The 16,114-nt window shown below is 41.8% G+C and overlaps 2 protein-coding genes across 2 annotated transcripts in view; one reads left to right on the top strand and one right to left on the bottom strand.

The window, feature by feature from the left end:
* Positions 1-26: 26 nt before the first annotated feature.
* On the bottom strand, positions 27-11,606 carry ncapg (non-SMC condensin I complex, subunit G). Its single transcript, XM_073467195.1, has 22 exons — positions 11,538-11,606; positions 11,107-11,219; positions 10,159-10,407; positions 9,479-9,707; positions 8,925-9,070; positions 8,712-8,796; positions 7,842-8,034; positions 7,603-7,752; positions 5,946-6,086; positions 5,746-5,869; positions 5,364-5,453; positions 4,182-4,370; positions 3,940-4,050; positions 3,556-3,675; positions 2,968-3,204; positions 2,673-2,854; positions 2,394-2,559; positions 1,954-2,121; positions 1,018-1,141; positions 694-741; positions 467-536; positions 27-357 (listed from the first exon to the last, which is right to left on the bottom strand). The coding sequence occupies exons 2-22, from the start codon at positions 11,212-11,214 to the stop codon at positions 231-233; spliced, it is 3,057 nt and encodes a 1,018-aa protein (XP_073323296.1). The 5' UTR covers positions 11,215-11,219; positions 11,538-11,606; the 3' UTR covers positions 27-230.
* Positions 11,607-15,168: 3,562 nt separating this feature from the next.
* The window catches only part of fam184b (family with sequence similarity 184 member B), a 28,674-nt gene continuing 27,728 nt past the window's right edge, over positions 15,169-16,114 (top strand). The window contains exon 1 of the mRNA XM_073477269.1: positions 15,169-15,318. Coding sequence (XP_073333370.1) covers positions 15,169-15,318 — 150 coding nt within the window. The remainder of the gene's footprint in view (positions 15,319-16,114) is intronic.

Raw genomic sequence — 16,114 nt, 5'->3', positions numbered from 1 at the left:
TAATGACCACACTGAGCCAAAAGGAGGACAGACTTTGACGTATATATTTCACTTTAATGATTAAAATGACAGAACTTGAAACATAGAAACAAAGCTGCAGAGGAAATATGACTACATACAAAGAGGTGACCTCAACTGTACTAAAAGAAAAGTATCTGAATAGTATTAGACTGGAGCACTTGAACACTAGTTAAAAATAAGTTTTGCATGAACTGTTCATAACCTGACTTCTACGACACATTGGCCTCCTGGTTAATGAGGGTGTTGAGGTCTAGCTTTGTCTTCTCGAGAGCTGCAGTCTTGGCTCTCCGTGATGGACGCACCACAGGAACTGACTCTGGAACATTTTCTCCATCACTATAGCCAAAGCAAAAAGCAGCAGAACAACACAAATGTGAGACAAGAAAATGGTGATGGTATCGAAGCATATATTATACATAGGTATAAACTGACTGAAAACACTCACCTCTCCTCTGATGACTCTGACCTCCTGCTCGCCTTTCTGCCCCCTTTGGCTGTGCAGACTTTCCTCTGACCTGCACACACACAAACACAAACACAAACACACACACACACACACACACTCAGATTGCTGAGTCGATTCTTTGACTCAGGTAGACAAGAAGAGCTCTAAAAATATATTGGCGATATGAACAACTGCAGTTTTAGATGAGTAAACAGAACCTGCAGTACCTCTTTTGGCTCTCTTGGCAGATTTAGATGGATCGTCTGCTGCAGCCTCTGTGGAAACATGGCACCGAAATTCATATTTTCATAGTTTCTCTGTTACGTCTATTTTTGTCTTGACAGACACCAAATAGGATGCAGTACGTCATTTTTAATCCACTTAGCAGCATTCAGGTAATGAGACATAATCCTTTTACAGGAAGAGTTGTGACAAATGTGTAGAGTAAATCCAGTAAGACACAGGCGCTGAGCAGGTAACATTTGTTATGAATGCACAGTAGGATGTCAGGTGGCCTTTTATATAGGCTGTCACTGGGTTTGAATGTTTACCATCTGCATTGACATCCAACGGCTGTAGCGCACTGGCACTGAGAAGCTCGGCCTGTTCTTTGGAGTCCAACAGCTGATAAACCATCTTCTCCAGAGCGCGGAGACAGACACGATCCTTCACCACCTGAAGAAAATGAAGATAGAAAGAAGAAAAGTTACTGGAAAACACTCGAGAGGCAGATGTATAGATGCATGAAAGAGTGGTTTTTTTTTTTTTTTGTTCTTAGACACACTAGTGATGTGGTTCTATTAAGAATGGAAATCTCTGGTTCTGTCGTCTCTGGTTCAGACTGAAATATCTCAGCAACGGTTTGATGGATTGCCATGACATTTTGTAGACATTAATGAGCCCATTCATGAATGCCACTGACTGTGGTGATCCCAACTTTCTCTGTAGTGTCACAATCAAGTTCGCATTTGTGGTTTGGAGTGAAATCTCTGAACTACTATTTGATGAATTCTTGTGAAATTTGGTACATACGTTCTTCCCGAGGGGGACACAACCCCTCAGCAAGAATTGGAATAAGTTTGGCAATCCCTAACTTTTCATATAGCACCAAGAGGCTAACTTCCAGGTTGGTCAACAACAATGCGTAATCCCTACATCACTCTGTTTCAGGCTTAAATTGTCAACATCTGGTTGGTCATGCCCAACTCCTGATTGAGGAACCAACCACATCTGGCTCAAGCCCTGGTCATTTCAGATACAGATCATTTATTTAGTGAATAAGGTAAACACTGAATTAGCTTACATATGTTGTCATGCTGATGTTAGCATTGAGCTTATAGCATTGCTGTGCCTCAGTTCAGCCTCACATAGCTGTTAGCATTTCTGAGGATTCTTAAGTCTTGTTGAGAGTGTGTGTGTGTGTGTGTGTGTGTGTGTGTGTGTGTGTGTGTGTGTGTGTGTGTGTGTGTGTGTGTGTGTGTGTGTACCTGTACAAGCTGCTGCAGCAGCGTCAACAGGTCTTTCCTGACAGTCTCATCTCTGCTGAGCTCCAGGTTGCTGAGAGTCTTGGCATAGAGACGCACCTCAGGGGCTGTGGGGTCCTTCAGCATCTCCCCACAAATACGCACCGCCAAGTAGTCATGGACACACACCTCCTAAGGACATTTGTAAGAAGTATGGACTGAGCTCTTAGCAAATTAAGATTAAACACATTTGATTTAAAACTGGAACTGAGGCCTTCAAGACAATTTGGAGACTTCATCTGTTTTGCAGACTTCATCTGTTTTGCAGACTTCATCTGTGCTGAAGCAATTAATTTGTGGGAAGAAAACAATATGATGGAAAGCTCAGCGCACCAATAAAAACATAACACTAATGAGGAATTTCTCAATGGAGATAACCCAGATTAATCAGTGATGTTGCTTACCTCTGTGTTAGTTGAGGGCTTAATAAGTGCACTTGGACGGGTCAGCTCCACAAGTAGCTCGACCACATTGCTAATATCCACCTCAGCTAGTGGAGAGGTGGCTGGGGCATTCATCAGAGTTCGAACTGTCGGCAGAAAACTCTCCTCCACTACCTCCTGGTGGACCCTGATACACACAAAGATACGCTACTTATTAGTTTATATTGCATGACTAATATCTTCACCGAGGCAAGTAACCATACTAATAACAGAAGGGTGCTCATTGTGTTCTTGTGTGACCTGCTCTCGCGGGCGTAGAGCTGGAAGAAGACGCCGAGACAGTGCCGCAGCCGCATGTCGTCCTCAGTGACAGGATTGTACCACAGGAGCACCAGACGGGAGAGCATCTTGGCACTGGAGATACGGCCGGTGTACATGAGTTTGGCCAGGCCCTCTGCTGTCTCTGTGCGCAGGTCTGACACCTGAACATGTTGAACACACAGATTATTCCATCAAACTGTCTTCAACTGTTTCACTAAGAAAACTACATGTATACTTCTGTTTATGGCATGACTTTTTCACCCTCAACCCTCACCTCACTGTCCAGGAACTCTGAAAGCATCACAAGTATACTCTGTGCGCTGTCTTCAGGGGCATCTCCCTTCTCCTCTGTCACCGGTGTGTCCTCCTCCTGTCTGTCTGGTGACTGGGAGGGCGGGGCCGTCTGACTGGCAGCTGCTTCAGAGAGCAGCTGGAAGCCGAACAGCAGCAGCAGGTCGATGATGGCCCGCAGAGCACTGATACGGATCTTCACCTCGTCCAGCTGGGCAATCTGAAAATAAAATACACACACAGGCCATTTTTAGAACTGGTGATCTGTGATTCATGTGTGTTTTTGGGTCAGTGGACCAAAATTACAAAAATGTTTCCCTTTTTAACCCTAGTAGTATCTAATTTGTTTAATTAGCTACAGTTTAGCCGCAGATCTGTGGATTATCTTCAGGGTGCCGTTACTAGTAAGACTTGTTGCTGTTGAGTTTAATAGTTTTATATGTTTTTAAATACCACAAATGAAAGTTAATTGACCACCGCTGTATTGGAGCAGCAGGAAACTCAAAACCTCAGCAACTTGAATTTGAATGTGATGAATTTTAGGTAGATTAAACACACGTGTAACATTTACCTGTAGCAGCAGGACCATGTGTGTTTTAGCCAGCTCTTTGCTGTGCAGAGTACACGTTCCCAGACACACCACGGCCATGTTACGGACAGCAGGGTGAGCGTTTGCTATACTGGGCAGGACCTGATTGAGATGGAGAAAAGCAGCGATATCGGTCAACCTTTGACTGACTTTGCTTCAGTCTGTGCATCCAACATGTGATGACATATACAAATAATAAGCAAATAATCATAGATGATTCAAAGATTTCATCAGTGGGTAAAAGAGGCTTTTGAAAACATCATGCAAAGTTAGAAAATGCAAGTGAATCAAAACAAATAATGCACATGGCCATATTGCGATTTCAGCCCTTGTGAAATATATGATGTGTGCAGTGTGGGTTCCTACCAAAGAGGACATTAAGGCGCTTATGGTGGGACCAATTCGTGTCTTGATGCTCATCTGCTTCAGCAGCTCTGCACACATCGTTAGACACCTCAGAAGAGTCTCTGGGTCATTCTGAAAAAACACAAGGCATGTTAAGACCTTTACTTTTTGACTCCAGGAGGTAAATCTCTGAACTTTTCAGGGTAAATTGTATTGAATGTCATTGAAGACACAGCAGTGGTGCTTCCTGTGTTGTTATGCACCTTCTCGGTGCGGATGTCCTTGTCGGCCGGCTGGCTGCTCTCTGCGATTTCCTGAATAATTTGGTTCCTGCGGTTCTCGAGCTCTGCGATCGTGTTCTTAATATCTGCAGCACGGTTGAACTCCTGGGCGGTGATACAGTCCTCCAGTGTTTGTTTGGCCTCCATGATCCGCACCTTCACCTCAGCGAGCTGGAGTGGAGGTGGAGACATAAACAGAAGAGGAAAGTCATTCCTCAGGTAAAGTTTACTCCAGAGGATTCTTGTTGAGACGGAAAACTGCACTTCCAATAACAACAACAACAACGACAACACCTGAGGCTCTGGGACAGGTTACAACCCTCTAGAGGTCACTTTCCCTACTGAAAAAGGGAGCGACAGAGAGCAGGTGCACAGAATGGATGGGCTAGGATCAAACTCCCCTGTAGCTGTGGGTACCTTACATAATTTCAGTGGTTGTTGAAAGATGGAGCTATTATATGGATTGAGATTCACTTCTGAGGCCAAACGTTGTTGTGAGCAATCCTTCTGTGACTATTTTTGTTTCACTTGAGGTTAAATCAGGACTAAATGTGTGGAAGAAAACAGATAAACAAATGGAAAACTATTGGACCTGGACACACCAGGCAAAGACCAGATTGGCTTACATAATATGCACCTTCCACCTGAGTGCATAAACATGCTTTGCCTCCACATACAAACCATCTGCCAGCTGGAGGTACAGAGACAAATAGAAGTAGACAGAGGGAATGTAAAGAGCTAAAAAAATACAGAAAACCGCTGTCCCATCTGCCTGTTTGTAATGTATTTATTCAGTTTTTTCTTTTCTTTTCTTTTTTGTTAGTTAATGTGTTGTTGTTTCTTCTTCACATAATTATAATCCATGAATTTCATGTGTAGAGCTATTTAAAGTAATCAAGAGATGTTTAACAAAAAAGGAAAAATTGGTTAGTTGCAGCCCTAATGTGAACCTTTCATCAGTTTAGTTATTTGGATCCTAATACAGGAAACCTGAATATCCTTTTGGAGGAATTAATCTTTCTGCAGCCTTGTAATCATTTTAACTTTTCACCCAAATAGAAATCCTAGTAATGTGCCAATATGTGATATTTTCCTCCATCCAAAAGGTAGTTGGAAGGGATCTAATTGCTCGTGGGTGCTTTCGGCTGGCAGAGTGTTCCCCACCTGGACCTGCTGCCGACGGCTCTCGTTCTGGTCCACCGGCTGACTGGCCTCCATGATGGGCTCTCGCACATCAGAGATGATTTCTGCCACCTGTTTAACACAAAGCCAGCTGATTCAGACACCCGTCTCTGTGGTAATGAAAGCAGCACTGAATGGAAAATCTGTTTCATTTTGATCTCACACAAAAGACCTTCAGTAGCATAGGACAATTCAATGAATAATGATTTAACTTTTTATATTTCCATTCCCGCCGAACTGTACTGACAATTGAATTTATGAAAGGGTATAATTGATATGTGAGGAAAAAGCCCAGTTTGGATTAATTGAACACTGAGTTTGCAGCAGTGAGAGACTTCTAATTTAGGTGTAAGATGTAACTTACAGTCTGGATGCGTCTGTGGTCATCAGGAATGAGGCTGAGGAGTTTCTCAGTGAGAAGGGAAACCAGGGAGGAGGGAGTCTGGGGAAGAGCCAACATCTCCTGCAGAACGGCCAACACACGCTTTCTAAAAAACACACAGTATAATAAGTAAATGAGTAAAAATGACAAACATACTGACACAACTCCTCTTCTTGTCTTACCGTCCGCCCTCCTCATTGGTGTCCAGACATCCGATGAGATGAATGAGCTGTTGGGAGATGAACTCCTTCGTCATGACCAGCTCCAGCTGGTTGAAGTCAGCCCTCTGTTCCTCTGACAGAAGAGGCACTGCCTTCAGATATCTACAACAGTCAGAGACAAGAGTCAGAGATAACGACAGCTCTGAGAGCACAGTCAGATTAGATAATGCAGCTACACACTCAATAACAGCAAAGGCCAAATTCAGGCTGTCGACTGATGCCAGAATCACAGTGGTACAACTCAGCATATATAACAAAATTATATTTAAATGCAAATACTGCAACAGCGTAGGCATGAGCACTATCACAAGCCACAGCGACACACGGCTATCAGCTTGCCAGAGGGATTTATACAAACCTGCAACCTATTAGAAACAAATTAAAACTGTGTTTTAAGAGCAGATTAATGTTGAGCGTGCCACTCAGTTACAGCAAATTTCACACAACAGCATCACACACATTAGGCAGGTGGTAAAACAGCAGAATGCTCCAACACTGACGTATAAAAAGGACAATATTTGAGCCCTGGGATTTAAACGTAAGAATGAGGAGTTTGGATTTATTCGAAAGGTAATAATTTGAAGATGAAAGAAAGCTTTGCAGAATCATCCTAATCTCAGTCACAATGATCAGATCAATATTATGGTCTCGTCATCAAAAGCAAAACTAGATCTCTAAGATTAAAACATTGACAAAGCACAGATACAATAAATTCAAAATGTGTTAGTGTGTAATAAGAGCAGACAAGTAGTTTGAGTGTGAAAGTCTGCAGCTAAATTTCAAAGTCCTCATAGTACTAATATATGATCTGTATCTGACTCTGATCATGTAAAGAAAAACAACAGACTTACAAGAGCAATGAGCATCAGCTGCTGTTGTTTTACCTTTTTTGCTGGCATATTCTTCTATTAATATAAACGTCACACTTATATCTCAGTTTATATATCTCGCCAGGTTAGAAGCAGTAAGTTGGCCACACAGTTACATACAGAAAGAGCTCCTCTGAGAACACCGGACCTGCCTTCAGATACCTGAGTGACAACATGGTCGTTATGGCAACCGTATTAGGTGTGTGCAAATATTTTGAGCATCACAAAGTAACTATACTAACTTAATATTAAAGAGTAGGTTCACAATTGTATAAGTTGGTCTCAAAACAATAGTCAGTTGCCCATGTGATCTATGAAACACGGTTTTCTTGCTGTAATAATTCCTCCGGTTTATACTGGACATTAAATATCTGGACCGTCTACGAAAGTCTCATACTGACTTTGTTTAAAGGTCAGAATGTGTTTTTGTAAGGAAGAAGGGCTAAGGATTTTGTCCCCCATCATTTACTTTAAAAGAGCATTATGATTATAGCAAGAAAACCCTGTTTCAGTGTTCAAATGGGCGCCTGATAGTTTTAAAGAAAATGGTGAACCCATCTTTTCACTACCAGAATAAATCATTCCGTAGAGCAGGTTGCAACTGATAACTTGTCTCTGCAATTGGGATCAAATTCAAGCATATTCGTAACCTTGAATAGATGACGGTTAAAACTGAGCATCACATGAACTTGTACAAAGAACAGCTGACAGCAATCACACTACATGTGTAATCCAGTTTTATCTCCTACCCGTAGAGGTAGTCGGCGTACGTGGCAGCATCCGGTAACACTTGCTCCAGCATTTCATCACCATCGTCTCCTTTAGCCTTGATGAACTCGCACAGAGCTCTCCAGTAAAGCACATTCTCACAGGAAAGTGAGTCCACTGGGATCAGCTTCCTGTTGAAAAAACACACAAAATCTCTCACGTCAGCTTATTTAATTAATCATGTCACCTGTGAGAGCCAGAGACAGAGTGTGAGGTGTACCTGTTGTCGAGCTGCACTCTGTTCTGCAGAAGTTCTTCAGTGGCTGTGCCTTTGAAGATGGCTTTCAGTGTGTCAAGAGCCGTTTCTGAACAGTTCTCTACATCCAACCTGTGGAGCATCTCTATGACGTTACCGTCCAGCCGAACCAGCCAGGCCGGCAGCAGACGAGAACAAAGCACCTCCCTCACCGCCTCTACAACACACACACATATACACACAGCCAGTCAGACATGTTGAATGGGCACAATGGAATTTAGAGCTTAAACAATCTAATCTGAAGCTATTTGGTTTAGGAATGAAGGATATGCAGAAAAGAAAAGAAAGAATCATATTGCAATTACTCTGACTGATTGCTATGTGAGTCACTATTTTAGACATTAAAAAATATATATATATGATGATGTGATTTTTGCTGGGGTCTGTACCAAACAAGCATGTTTTCTTAGGCAGTCTTCTGTGGCACCACAATGCTTCATTTAAAACAGAGATGCATTTTATTTATATGAAACAAAATGTGCTCTGCAATTTGCCACCCTAATGTTTATAATTGTCGTAATTTCTGTTGTTTTTGAAGCAAAAATGACAGAAATCACTGCGTCATACTATTCAAATGTGAGAATTTGCCCATATGTTTTAATATCATTAAATTCTGGACTGCTGACAACAACATATGAAGATGTAGGCTCTGAAAATTGTGATGAAATTCGAACAATTTTATGCCGTTTCATAGACTAAACAATTAATCAAGAAAATAACGGATTCAATGATAGGAAAAATAAGCCTATGTTGCTTTAAATTTTGCTTACAAATATTTCGTTTGTCAGTGTAAATGTAAAGTCTCACACACAAAGGCACAGAAACCACTATTACCTGAGGTGTCACGGAGGCCCTGCTGCAGCAGACTAACTCTCTGTGCGATGGTCAAAGCTTTAATGTGAACCTTGTCAGCCAGAACCTGAAATTGAAAACAAAGGAAGTGAGTTTTTAGGAGTTGAAGGTCAAATCAAGACAGCAACTTCATTATGTTGACATACTGGGCATGCGTATGCATATATTTGTATCAGATCATTTAACAGTGGCTACCTGGTAGGCTAGTTTGCGGACGTTCTCTTTGATGTCCCGGGTGCGCTTGATTACTTTAGGGAGGGTGCGAGGAGACATTGCGATGCAGGAAAGAACGGCACGTCGTACCTCAGCATTTGTATCGTTTTCCAGTATCAACATATAGGCTGAACAGTGGAAAGAAAGATCATTAAACAGTTAGAGGGTCTATAAAAAGGAGAAGGATAGAAAAACATGCATATCAAATAACACAAAACAAAAACTACTTCAAAAACTGTTAATTAAAGATTATACTAACAATACAAGGCCACTGTGCCTTTGCAAGAATACAGTCCTTCTCACACTGGTCAAGTGTCTTAAAGTAGATATAACACAACACATAATGGATATTTGGGTTGGAACACACAAGTTTAAACAATGATGGGATGAAAGAGTAGTTTCAAAGAAATATAAGCATATTTTAGCAGCGTATTTACAGTTGAACAATGATAAACATATTCTTAACAGACACAAAATGTTGAGTGTTTTATGTCACTTTAAAAGAAAAGTATGAAGGATGGAAAATGAAAACAAACCATTGATGGTTGGACAGTCAGGATCCTTTGGCTGCTGTAGGCGCGTCATGGCCAGAGCAGCCTGAATCCTCACATTAGGGAACTTGTCAGTTACACGGACCAGCATAGCTTGGTGGATGCGATCAAAAAGGTCGTCGTCGATCTGGGCATTCTCCGCCATGCTGCCCAGCAACTTGTTGATCAGCTGGCACACACGGAAACGCACTGCATGGCTGTTGGCTTTATGAGACTGAGACGAAAGGATGGCAGAAATAACCCAAACAGTTTTGGAGCGGAAGTGGAGTGAGACAGAAGATTGGGGAGAAAATAGAGGAAGAAGAGCAGACATGAATCAAAGGAAAGAGGATGAGCAGAAGAGAAAAATTAGTTGCATACCACAGGAGAGTGTAGGAGTGAGAAACAGATGGAGTTAAACATGAAGAGAGAGGAGACAGATGGGACAGGACAAAACAAGATTAAGGCGCAGCAGAGACATCAATCACAACAGAGCTTCTCTGCACAGCGAATGTTCACGAGAGGTTTTTGCTGTCGAAAAAATATTGAGCTTAACAGATTTCTTTTAAAAACCTTTGCCGCAAATGATAAATATTTATGTGTCACAAAGTTGACCTGTAACCATTTAGCACACATACAAACAAAGTCTAATTTGCATGCATACACTTGTGTATTAATGTTTATACCTCCAACAGGAAGTTGAAGATGAAACTCAGAAATGGATGATCATCCTCTTCATCGTCTTCTTCGTCCTCTTCCTCTCCGTTCTCTTGCTGTTCCTCCTCCTCATCTGTTTTAGGTGGAGACTGGAAACTAGTGGCGAACCTCGCAACAAACTCAATGACATTTTCAACTGTAGGTTCACGCTTGTAGACAATCATGGCGTACTTCAGGTAGTGGACAAACTCATCATGGAACAGGGTCTTGTCCTCAAGCTGATAGAAGAGAAGGAGGATGTCATCAGTAACAACAAAAATAAAATAGAAGAGATAGTATATATACAATTATATTGAGAAGAGTAATGAAAGGTAATATTGTACATGATCTTAGAAATATTGCACCTGATATTTTCAACCTAGTATTGTAAATGATACTGAACAGGAGAAAATAATATTTCACATGATATAAATATTTATATTTTATGATAAAGATATTTAAAGTCTGCTCCAACTTAAAGTTCTTTAAATTGTGGCTTAAAACTTTTCCATTTGGCATCCATTGTAATTTAGCTATATTTAGGGAAACATATTCAAACCCAAACCTTATTTTATATTCTTCTGTTTATTCCTTCTTGATTGCTTTTAAATCATACTTGTGTCCTTCCATAACACGTTGTGCTACTTCTTCTTCTTATTACTCTTTAAGACATACCATGTCTGATGTTTTTATTGCCCTGTTGTTGAAAGATGCTCTAAAAATAAACTTGTTTTTCCTCTTGAATGATGATGTTATAATAAAAAAAGATTTGCCCTACATAAACCAACTTTTAGAGGAATGTGAGGCCATCCACACCTACAAAAGACTATTTAAACAAGACATCTAAGATACATGGATTTAAACCCTGAGTGAGTATGGTATGGAAAAGATAAACACTGTAGAGACAGGACATATCAGCTTCATACATCAGGACTTACCTTGATGTAGCGGCTCTTCAGGCTCGCCACCAGCTTTGCCTTGTTATTGTGGCCCTTCTGAGCGCGCTGAAACGCCTCTTTAATGTCTATTTCATTGTCCGCAGTCATCTTTCCTTCACACAGAACCAAGATAAAAGACAGAATCACTCAAACAGTCGTATAAACTTCCCTCACAGTCACTTAAACACACTTCCAGTAACGTGTTCACTAAACGCTAACGACGGCAGCCTGCTGGTCTCTGGAGCCTCATTAGCTAACCAGCCCCACCTCGACCCAACTCCCACAGAAACGAGCAGGAAAACAACGTAACCTAGCAAAGTCGTGTTGGATTAAGTTGCCTAGAGACACTTTAACTTGTCTGAATTAAAGCAGACGTTGTAATATACAGAATAATACAATTTATTATCAGTTTTAATTTAAGTTTTAAATACCTTTTCCTGTTTTCTTCTCGCAACTGCCGCCTGTTTTCAAATTCAACTGCAGTGTGTTCTCGCGAGAACTGAAACGGGTATACGTAATGACGTGTACGTTTCACATTTATGTTTCGCCCTGAGTTTAGCCTGCCAGGCGGCTTTATCGATCGGGTTGATTAATGTACTGCAAATGTAGTGGAGCTGAAACATAACATTGATTTATCAGTCAGCCGATCAACAAAAAAACTAATCAGCCGTTCTGATAATTGATTAATTAATCGTGTTAGTACTTTTATTACCATGATTTTTACAACTGAAGATGTACTACTGTCTGTCTCTGTTTTTTTAAATAATTGTGAACAGGATAGCTAATAGGTTCGGTCACTCAAAACCAGAAAACTACTGATTTTACGATTTTCTGACTTTTCATTTATTAAATGATCACTATATCAATTGAGAGATTAATCGATAATGAAAAGAAATGAGAAGAATTAACCCAAGCCTAAAAACCATATCCTATTTTTTAAAAAGGTTCAAATGGATTCTTTTAAGCTTTTTCATTCTACTGTTTACTGCTAAAATATATTTTTAAATAATTTTTTAAAACAATGTATGGTTTGCTTGCAGCTTACGCGTTAGTGTTGCCTACGGGGATCAATTGAGGGAAAAGCTTGCCCACTATATGAAGGCACTGAAACGGCACAGAGCGCGCGCGTGAGATCTTATATTAACATGTAGTTTACAACGCTCACATTAGACATATACTGGCTTTGGTCGGGTAATTGTGATATGTTATCTTAAAGCATAGAATCGGGTAATTGTGTGGCTTCATTTTGATTGGATGAATGAAGTCAGCAATCACAATACTGCTTATATTTCATGTCCTATATTTCAGCCATATAGAGAACTAGTGTACAACCCCTTTGTCTGTGCTGTAATGTCCAAGGTAGCAGCTGCCAGGCAGCTGTGGAGCACTCACAGCAGCTCACCCATGGGAAGGCCAGAAGAAACCATTTCCACAGGCATCCAGAGCACCTTGTTTTATGTCAACAGGAGCCATCTATCTCTGGAAATCAATTTAATATAGAGGGTACTCTGTCAGGCTTCTGCTCTAGACCTGCGTGCCTGTGGGCGTAGGATTATCTGAGAGGTGTATTATCATATTAAATATTTATGCTGGTGGAAGCAGGGGCTAAAAGTCTCTCCATTAGTCTATACACCTGCAATGTTATGAGCCAAAAAATGTGAAAGGACGGCCTTGAGTGCTTCTGTAAATCCACGGACACACACACTGGGTGCACCTAAAACATCCAAATGCTTTCCAGAGAGAAACACCGCCCTGTGTTAAACTGCTTAAACATTCAATCATCAAAGTTCATTATCCATTATCCTGCACTCATTTACAGCCCAATATTTATAGTTTGGATTGCTCCATTAAACACAGAGGCCGATGTACATATTAAAGACGTTTAAAGTCATATAATATGCTGTACATCTTGCTGTGACAAAGGCTGGATTACACACTGGGCAAAGTAGGCAAATGCCCAGGGGCCCCAGACACCACAGAGGTCCCCTGAAGCTGCAGGTTCACAATGTACCATTTAATTTGTGATCATTTGAGTAACTGCAAATTAGTTTGGGCAAATGCCCCACTAAAGAACACATACTAAGGCTGGTCCTGCTTTGTCCTGTGGTCCTGTCCTAAGGCCTCAGTATACTTTACACAAAGTAGGTCAAAAGATGGGCCATCAGACCACATCTAGAGATAAAACTGTTTATAGCTCTTCCAAAAGACAACACCCTGCACCCCTCTGCCTCCCTAATCTCTCTCCAAGAACTCAGTGTCTTTAGTCACGAATGCAATGAATCGTACAAATGGGCACTACAGCACACACTTTTGGACAGTCCCTCCTCGAAGGCATTCATGGTGTTGCACTCAGTTGGATAAATGAAAACTGATGGAAGAATGAAAAAAGAAGTTCTCAAGAAAAGAAGTTCACAGAGTAACTCACAAAACAATGCCATTCATGATGTGCGTTGCCTACGATAACAGTAGCACGGCACTACAGTGTGGCATCAGAGTTTCATTTGACATGAACTGAGATGAAACAATACACAAAAAAAGTATATGGAGTCCTAATGCCTCTCACTTCAACACAAACACTGACTGCAACATGTCAACGTCCATGTGTGGCATCAAAGATTGAATTGCCAGGAAGCAGAACAGTTACAGTAATTAATGTTAAAATGTTAAAATGAAGGATGGCTCAATAACAACTGTTTAATCAAAGAAGTTAACACCACAAGCAGTTATGCAGTAGTAACTAGATACAAATTATATTTAAAAAAAACAACAACATCTGGTTTGGGGCGACACATTCAAACTGCAAATATCCTGTTCATTACATCTCAGAGGCTGTGTTAAGATGGAGGAACTGTGCAGACCACATTTGAAATAGGTGAGACTTCATCCATACAGGCCAACGAGCCAGACTGCTGAAAAAGATACAAACTTTGGCCCTGATGAAGCTTGAAATCTGCAAAGTAACTAGTAACTAAAGTTATCAAATGTAATAGAGTAAAAATAAAAAAGTTAAAGTATAAAGTAGCAGAAAATGAAAACGATCACGTGAAGCACAAGTACCTCATAGACTGCATCCATAAAGGCCAACGAGCCAGATTGCCAAAAACAAATTATAATTTAAAAAATGAATAAAATTAAAGGTGCTACTTTAGTAACTAGTAACTAAAGTAATCAAGTGTGATAGAGTAAAATGTACAGCATTTGACTCCAAGATGTGGTGAAATGCAAGTATAAAGTAGCAGAAAATGGACTTACTCAAGTACAAGTACCTCAAAAGAGTACTCGAGTAAATGTACTTAGTTACATTCCATCACTGTACAAGATGTACTTCATCAGGAGTATCCTACAGGCCTGTAATGTGTTGCTGTTCAGTGTGGAGCTCCTATACTCTCAGTGGCTTGTGTTTACGGTATCTGGCTGATGGAGTAAAAATCACACGACTGGACCCCAGAGACCCCCTCCTCCCCTCTCCTCCTCCCCTCTCCTCCTCCCCTCCTCCTCCTCCTCCCCCCTCCACCCGGTGATCGGCATTGATACAGCAGCGCCGGTAGGGGCGGGGCAGCACTGCAGCAGTGCGCCTCTCTCTCCAGCTGTCTCCGGTAATGTACCACAGGATACGCACGCCCCTCTCCGCCCCTGCCGCGAGACAGGTGGTTGGACTGTACGCCTTCATCCTCGAGCGCTCCCTCTTATAATAAAAAAAAACCCAACAACAACATATCTGTAGACAGCGGGGAAGGGTCGGCTGACGCGAGCGCGTCCCCGATGGACTTCCAGCGTGTGACCTCCGCGATCACCGGGCGGATAGCGGGAGAGGGGGGCGACAACCGGAACGCACGAGGAGAGCCCCGCCGATCTACTACCAAATGTTCTCCAGCGAATCGCGCGAGCTGCTGTTCACGGGAGGGGGTCTACCGACAGAGGAATGAGATGCACGAGTAAAAAGTTGACACGATTCTGGTGGGGAATTCACATTTGAGAGAGAGAGAGAGAGGGAGAGAGGCGGCGGGATCATTTGTGACTATCCTCCCGGTCTGGAAAGTTCCCTTCGGAGGGGGGTTCATTATGGCTTCAGGCGCCGGGAAGGCTGCACAGCCCCCCGGGCCGGGCTCCGCCGTCAACGGGACTGCGGCAGAGTTCGCGAACATCGAACAGGAGCTGTACGACTACCAGATGCACAGCAAGATGTGCAAGAAGATCGCCCAGCTCACCAAGGTAAGACCCGCCGGTGACACCGAGAGAGGCGCGCCGCCGCCGGACGCACTGCCACTGAATGCGTCTCCGGCTGATTGGATGATCTGATGGCTGCCATCGAAACATGATTATACTGAGGAGGCGACCTGGGATCATGTTGATCATAGATGCCTTATACCGACAGATATCAGTGCACACATATCAAAAATATAAAACATGATCAGTAAAAGATTTTAACCAAAGAGTAAAAAAAAATGAGATACAAACCCGCATAACAGACGAGCACTGTGTTATAAATCATCATCATCTCTTGGGATAATGATTGGAAAACTTGGATCAGGGTTCATTCGTCTTCGTGACTGACACAGTAATCAGACATCAGTAGGTGTAGGCTGCAGATCTACAGCAGTTTCAGAGACAAATCTATTAGACGAGCTGCAATTAGGAGCGCTGTAATTATCAGCCAACTAATGGATTATCTTCGACATGCATCGATTTGTAGTTCAGACTGTTAAATGTAAAAATATATAAATAAATAAATTGCACATCTCAGCCCAAAGTGATGTTTCTTTGTCTGACCAAGAGATGGAAAATATAATGAAATTGATCAAGTGAAAGGCAGCAGAATCCTTCACTGAAGAAGCACATTTGTGATGAAAATGCAACAATTAAAAGCATTCTTGTCAACAATTACAGTTATTTCTTTATTATAAAAACATGTAGTGCTGTATCTTCCTCCATCAGTGTGCAGCAGGGATGCCTGACAGCTGCAGCAGCACCAGCAGCCGCTCTGCTTTTCATACAGTAAGCGTTGCTA

This window comes from Pagrus major, chromosome 1 (assembly GCF_040436345.1).
Source record: "Pagrus major chromosome 1, Pma_NU_1.0".
Taxonomy (NCBI): Eukaryota; Metazoa; Chordata; class Actinopteri; order Spariformes; family Sparidae; genus Pagrus; species Pagrus major.
Note: the sequence above shows the minus strand (reverse complement) of the source record. Positions and strands in the feature narration are given on the sequence as shown.

Bases quoted from the DNA above. Each gene is read 5' to 3' on its own strand.
- ncapg (XM_073467195.1), bottom strand. From the start codon at position 11,214: ATGACTGCGGACAATGAAATAGACATTAAAGAGGCGTTTCAGCGCGCT. The intron at 7,753-7,841 runs GTACACCTCACA...TTTTTTCAACAG, and splicing joins AGAGTGCAGCTCGACAACAG to GAAGCTGATCCCAGTGGACT. The intron at 4,371-5,363 runs GTGGGGAACACT...CCTCCACTCCAG, and splicing joins GCCGTCGGCAGCAGGTCCAG to CTCGCTGAGGTGAAGGTGCG.